Here is a 7,245-nt window from a genome sequence, read left to right as displayed (position 1 = left end):
ATATGACTTCAGCAACAGAGTGGTCACTGTCTGGAATTGACTACCTGACTCTGTGGTTTAGTCCCTAAACCCCCATAACTTTAACCTTAGACTGTCTACTGTCTACCTCACCCCATTCCTAAGAGGTCTGTAAGGGGTGTGCACAAGCGCACCAACGTGCCTACCGTCCTTGTCGTACTGTCCCCACTTATTTGTATCCATTTCCTGTATTCATAATTATGTTTATGCTTATATCTGTTATCTTATACATGCTTGACAAAATAAATAAATAAAATTAAAATAAAAAATAAACAAAATAAAATAAATAATAAATAAAACTTAAGCTCCCCATATTGGTTGAAAGGGGCAGCTGTATAAATTGTACAAATAAAATAAATAAATAAACCGGGGGGGGGGGGAGGGTGTGGACCAAAAATCACGCGCCAGTCTGCTTACGAGTCCAACTTTCCCAGTTCTGACGACTTCTCCGCTATTTAATGCCAGAAGATGCCCCGGCTTGGGCCAAGCATGTGTTTGATCACTGAGTCCCCCCCGCCCCCCATCGATGGCCTCATTTCTCCCAGCTATGTGCAACCCCCCCCCCCCCCAGGCTTGTCAAGGTTTTGGGCCGCGGCCACCCTCCCTGGCATTGACGGGAGCCGCATCTCTTGCAGTCTGGAGAGCACCACGTTGGGGAAAGCCTCGATTTGCCGGCCTCAAAGGCAGCAACCCATTCACTGCCGGCCTCTCCTTTGACGTCAGGCTCCGGTTTTTAGAGCCGCGCCAAGGCAACTGGCGCACCGAAACCCGAGAACTGGTTGCAGGAGCCGAGAAGGGACGCTAGGGGCGCCTGCGGCATTTAAACTCCGCGCACAAGCTAATTCGGAGGCTGCTTGCACCATGACGGGATCCGGCGCGATCGGGCTACAGCTGGTCCTGCTCCTGGCCCTTTGGGGTCCCGCGGAGGCTCAAACTTTAGGTACCTCGTTCCCTTCGCCTACTCGCGGGTCCCCTTCTTTTCATCTGTCGCAGGGCGGTTGGAAGGCTCTGCCAGGCAGAATCATCCTTGGGTCGTCTTCCAAGGGGACTTGCTAAGTCACCTTCGTAGAATCCACTCTCAGCAAAAGAGCGGGGGTGGGGGGAAGTATCCTCCCGGTACGAGCAATAAGGGGGAAAAGACGCTGAGCAGAACCGGTCTCCTACTTTTGCATTGGGGTTATTAGTGCATCCAACCTGCCTCCCTTGCGGCATCGGGACCCGACTCCCGCGCCCGTCCTCGCGGCCAATAGGTTCCCGGGAAACAGATTGGGGTTATGAGCATTAAATATCATGAAGGCTTAGTTGGTATTTATATAACGGTGCAAAAGAGATCCATAGTCCCCAAATCTCGCTGTCTCTAAATTATTTATTAGGTTGTTTGTTTGTTTTTACTTGCATGAGGATTTCTCTGTGTGTGTATGTGTGTGCGCGCGCCAAGGAATGATGAAGTATTTAAAGATGGGTAACAGTTGCTGAGAATAGAAGGTGGTGATCTCCAGGCACCATTTCCTGTGATTTTATCTTAGCAATGCTGTGATAATCACTGGCAACTAGTCTTAATAACTGCAGCTCTCACGCAGCTCATTCCTTGATTAGTCCTTTCCTTTCTTCCTTCCTTTATCCTTTTTTCTTTCTTTTTTAATTTCTTTCTATCTTTCATTCTCCCCTCCTTCCTTCTCTCTCTCTCTTTCTCCTCTCCCCCTCTCTTCCTTTCTTTCTTTCTCTCTTTCTTTTTCCTCCCCTTCCTCCCTTTCTTTTTCTTTCTTTCTTTCTCCCTCCCCTCCCTCCTCTCTCACTTTCTTCCTTTCTCCTCTCCCACTCCCTCCGTCCCTCCCTTTCTTTCTTTCTTTCTCTCTGTCTCTCTCTTTCTTTCTTCTCTCCCCCTCCCTCCCTTTCTTTTTTCTCTCTCTCTGCCTTCTTTCTTTCTTTCTTTCTTTCTTTCTTTCTTTCTTTCTTTCTTTCTTTCAGTTTAGAACTTTGTTGAACATTTTATTCCACAGTATATGTTCCTGTTGAAGAGAACATTCAATGCACTATTGAAATGGACCCTAGTTTATCTCTGGCCTGTAAAAGCTTTTGTTCTGCAAGCCTGTTGGTTTGTAGGGTTCTTCACTTTTACTATTCTAAAGTCAGCATTGGGATAAAAAGCAAATGCATTCTGAAAACTCTTGACTTCTGTATTTCTTGGTGCTTGTTGAAGCACAAAAAGAAAATTAAAAGGTGGCATGATGTGAAAGTCATGGTTGATAAAACAAGCCAACAAATTTGGGTTGCTTGAAACTGATGGGGGAAGGTGTGACTGAAACATAGGAATTGACTTTTCTTCCTAGAGTAAGCTCCAAGGTTTTGTATTTTCAAACTGGGGCAGAAGCAAGACAATATTTGAGATCTCCCCCCACTCAATAATTATGTGACTGTATTGGGGATATTAGACAAAACCAAAATTCAGATGGCAATGCCCAGCTGAGATTGGCTGATCTCAAAATAACCAACCAAGCAAATCTTAGTATTTGAATGATAAAAGATGAGGCTATCCCAGGGTTGTAGCTTAAGCTGGAAAATTAAAATTAATTGAAAGCTATTCCCATATTATTACTTTAGAAATTACAGGGGTTATCCACATTGTTCCTTAAAGTTAAACCAGACTCCCCTTTTATAGAACAAAGGCTGGGATGGGCCTTAATCTCAGGACAAAAATTAATGTTTTCTGAGAATCTTTTCAACCCCTTCTAATCTTTTGAGAAGTCTTCATAATAAGTACTGTTAAAAAACAGATATGCTGCTTTGTTTCAGTTCAACTTTTATGATGTAACCACAACTACAAAAACACAATGACCTGATTCTCACACTGTGCTAAACCTGGGCTTGCTTAAACATGATATATTGATTATCCCAATAAGAGATTACACTGAAAATCCCATGAAACGTGCTTTGGGCTAGTCACAGAAAGATTGAGTTCATATTTGGCTTGTATCATAAAGTGTTTTGTTTAATAGTGGGATAGGATCTTATATTCTCTACACTCAAATATCTATGAGGTTAGTTACCTTTAAAAACAGCTAGTTGTACTGTATATTTATTAACATTCTTTTGGCCCAAAACATATTTCAAAACCTTCTGTGCCTTTGAATGTTGCTTCATAACAAGCACACCCGCACTTACACAATTTCTGACATTTTGCTTTTCCTGTTCGTATCACAGCAAATTTCTTGGAAAGTGTCATCATCATTTCCATCTGAAAATGAATGGAGATAATGTTTCATTAAATTTTATGTTAAGTGATTAAAACAAGAAAAAAACTCCTTTTCAAGGAGCAATTCATTAAGGTTCTTTAATTGCAAACACAATAATTATTAAAAATGTTCTTTTCATGATCTTTTTAATAGTATATTTGATTAGCATATTTTAAATTAATTTCTGCAAAATGATTTACAAGAAAATAAGCCGATTAAAAAAATTAAAACTCACACGTAAAATTCAGGTTAAGTTATTTAAACTAGGGTTAAGGTAAAGGTAAAGGTTCCTCTCGCACTCGCACATATGTGTTAGTCGTTCCGACTCTAAGGGGTGGTCCTCATCTCCGTTTCAAAGCCAAAGAGCCAGCGCTGTCCAAAGGCATCTTTGTGGTCATGTGGCTGGCATGACTAAAAGCTGAAGGTGCACGGAATGCTGTTACCTTCCCACCAAAAGTGGTTCCTATTTTTCTACTTGCATTTTACATGGTTTCAAACTGCTAGGTTGGCAGAAGCCGGGACAAGTAACAGGAGCTCACTCCATTACGTGGCACTAGGGATTCAAACCGCCAAACTGCCAACCTTTTGATCAACAAGTCAGCATCTTTGCCACTGAGCCACTAAACTAGTTATAATCATATAATTAAACCTTACCCAAAGCCCGGTGGTTACCAGATAAAATTTGGGGGACCCTGAGTTTCATTTCTGCCTTAGGCACAAAGCCAACAGGGTGACCTTGGGCCTGTCATTCTCTCAGCCCTAGGAACCAGGTAATGGCAAACATCTTTGGACAATTTTGTCAAGAAAACTGCCAGGATTGTCTAGGCAGCCTCAACAGTGACTTAAAGGCAGAAACAACAACAACAACAACAACAACCCTCCCTCCCACCACATACATACTTAGAAATAAGTACTGTGAAGCTCTTTAGGAGTTATTTCCGAATAGATATATATACTATGGGATCCTCTTGGTTTTAATTGGATTTAGACCTCATCCAATTCTGTTGTGGCCGCATTTTTAGCTCTATTATTACTCACAGGATTTGTATGTGACAAAAATTCTGGTGAAACTAAGATTGGTCAAGAAAGAATGTAGGGCAGTAATTCTATTTATCCATTATTCTTTTTAAACAAGAGTCGGTAGCATTGATAGAATTCTTGACTACACCAAGTTCACATGGCCAATACTTATTCATTGCCAGATACATTTGATAAAAAGGATGCTTCAGGATAGAAACAGTGTTAATCTCCCCCAATCAGAATCAATGGCAGTTAAAGATAGGCAATTTTGATTTAACAATCTTCATTAGGTAGCAAGTTAATTTAGAATTTGCTGATCAATGTATAGCTAATGTTGAATTATCAAATCCAGGTACACTTTAGATTGGGAAGACATTAATTAATACAAGAAAATGTTAAGGTGCAATTGAGTTAGGGGGAAAAATCCATGGGGGACATTTGATAGAAGTTATAAACCAGACTTGGTTAGAGAGAACATTTTCTTCTTTCATGCCTATTTTGGGATTGTCCAAGAATTATTCTAGAAACAAAGTTGTATATCTTTGTATTTTTTAAAATGAAATTCACTTTCCCAGAAGGAGGTGACGACCACTGTTTTAGTTATGTAACAAAATTCAGTCACATGGATTGGTCTGGTTCCTCCAGCTGTTGTTTACTTCCCATTCTGGTGTTTACAAGACTGTTGTTGCAGGTTTTTTTCCCTTAAAGAGTAACAAACATCGACATCATCCATAGCCTAAAAAATTTCAACTGTTGAAGAATGAATGTATGTGTTGTGGCCCGCCAGCAGCCAGTAGAGCTGGCAGCGGATTCAGACAATGGGGAGGTTGGGGAGTCCTGGAGTCTGGGGAAGGCTCTGATGTGGGCTCTGTGTTGGAGACAGAGAGGGGGCTAGAGCCATATGCCAGTTATCAGCTGCCTTCAGAGTCAGACATCAGTGAGGCAGACAAACAGCTGGAGCCTTTTCCCAGTGTGCGCATGCACAGAGTTGCCAGACGAAGGGAACAGCTAAAGAACAGGGGTTGACTTGGCAGTAAGGCCACAGGTGGACGATGAATGGCCCCTCCCAGAGGAAATAAAAGAGGAGCGAAAGGGGAATTGAATTTTCCGAAGACAATAATTTGCTTCTCCGGGAGGCCTGTCAGCTGTCCAAGCCAGATAAGGTCTGTGACTGTAAATCCTCCCTTGAAAGATTTTACTGGATGTGAATAAGCAGAATTCACAGTAAATTAATAAAAGGGGTTTTTATTGCGACAAGGAGTCTGCTTCATGCTGTTAGACAGCCTTGGTCAGAACAGTATGTATATGAATAACATAACTTCTCTTTTGTGTGGAGATGGTTCGATTTTGATTTCATAAGATCCCACACCTAGAAAAGGGCTTTATTGTTAGCATACAATATGGATTTAAAATTCAGCTTTATGGTAACTTTCTACTTGCTAAGGCTCTAACAAAACAGTTGGTTCAGAAACAGGTTATTTTTAACAGGGGTGGTTGAAAAGCAGAACTAGGGAGAGGTACAGCATCAGATCCTGCTTGCGGTTTATCTTAAGGCAACTGAAGCCATCAAGTGAAGCCTTCTAGTTTATGTAGGGATGTTTAATGTTCGTTTAATGTTTAATAAATTTATAGGCCGCCCATTCCCAAAGGACACTAAAGTGTCCCAAGTAACTATGGTTGGATATTCAAAGCTGCTCTAATCCAGAGGCCCAACCATGTGGCTTTGAGCAGCTGAACAGGAATATAGCAACATTCTCTGGCGGTGTCCTTGGTACTCTCTTTATTGGTATATTCTCTGATGTTCAGTAGTTTAGTTTCGATCAATAAACCAAAAGTAAGCTAAATAATATTAAACTAAATAAAACCAGGTTTAAAAGTTCTTCTAATAACACATTAATTTCAGCAGCTTTAGGAAAGGCCAAGATAGCACTAGGAAAACAGCCTACCTTACTTTGCCAGAGTTTTGTGATAGGTGAAGGTTGCCTTCCAACAATTGGTCAAGTATTTGGATTTAAGATTCTATAACCCCTTCAGTGTAAATGATTTCTTAAGTTTAAACACATTACAGGAAAAGAAAAGAATTTGCTCCCTAGTGCAGTATGTTTGTTAAGGGGGCGTATGCAAAATACCACAACTTTTAACACAAATTTTTATTGGTTAAGAACTTACTTTGCCATTATATGTGTTATAAGTAATGTGACTCTGCCCACTTTACTTGTAAAAATGTAGAGATTAGACATGAATGGTATATTTGTCAAAAGATTGGGGGTTGGGTTGTGCTATTTTTTCCCCTCATGCAGATATCTGTAGCTACACACTTGCTAGAAAGATGAAGATGATATATGTATGTATGATAACAGATCATAATAGTTAGATAATAGTTACTGGTAGATAGATAGACAAATCATTTTATTATTTCTTTATTTTCCACATTTATTATTTTTATAAATTACCCCAGATGGTGAACATACCTAATATTCCTTCCTCCTATTTTCATCACCCTATCACCCTATCATCATCATCAACTTTTAATGACCCCATAATCGCTTGTGGAGTGGAGTGAATGGAGATAGCAGAGTATTTATTGGCCAGATGCCTTTCCAGTCGCCAATGCAGATTTTTCCTATTGTGCCCAGAGAGAGAAATATCTGCCTCTACCTAGAATCGAACTCACAGCCTCCTGCTTGTGAGGCGAGAGTTCCACCTCTAGGCCACCACATCACTCCTCAGAACAACTCTCTGATGGGTGGAAAGAGTGAGACTGGTCCAAAGTCACCCAGCTGTTTTTCATGTCTAAGGCACAATTAGAATTCATACGCTCCTAGTTTCTAGCCCGATTCAGTGGTGGGTTGCAGGCGGTACGCCCCAGTACAGGCATACCGGCGCCTGCCCGGAGCACCAGGTACCATTCCAGTACGGTGCTCCGGAGGGCCCACCCACCCGCCCGACATCCTTACCTGTTTTTAAACTCTTC

At 41.3% G+C, this 7,245-nt stretch overlaps 1 protein-coding gene across 1 annotated transcript in view; it reads left to right on the top strand.

Annotated features, from left to right (window-relative positions):
- Positions 1-808: 808 nt before the first annotated feature.
- EMB (embigin) overlaps positions 809-7,245 on the top strand; it is a 39,588-nt gene continuing 33,151 nt past the window's right edge. Inside the window, exon 1 of the mRNA XM_087715476.1 lies at positions 809-958. Coding sequence (XP_087571602.1) covers positions 880-958 — 79 coding nt within the window. The 5' untranslated portion in view covers positions 809-879. The remainder of the gene's footprint in view (positions 959-7,245) is intronic.

The sequence above is a fragment of the Thamnophis sirtalis genome, unplaced genomic scaffold, assembly GCF_051295495.1.
Source record: "Thamnophis sirtalis isolate CommonGarterSnake01/CBP01778 unplaced genomic scaffold, rThaSir2_p1.2 scaffold_5, whole genome shotgun sequence".
NCBI classification, from domain to species: Eukaryota; Metazoa; Chordata; class Lepidosauria; order Squamata; family Natricidae; genus Thamnophis; species Thamnophis sirtalis.
The sequence above is the reverse complement of the archived record's forward strand: the minus strand, read 5'-3'. Positions and strand labels throughout refer to the sequence as shown.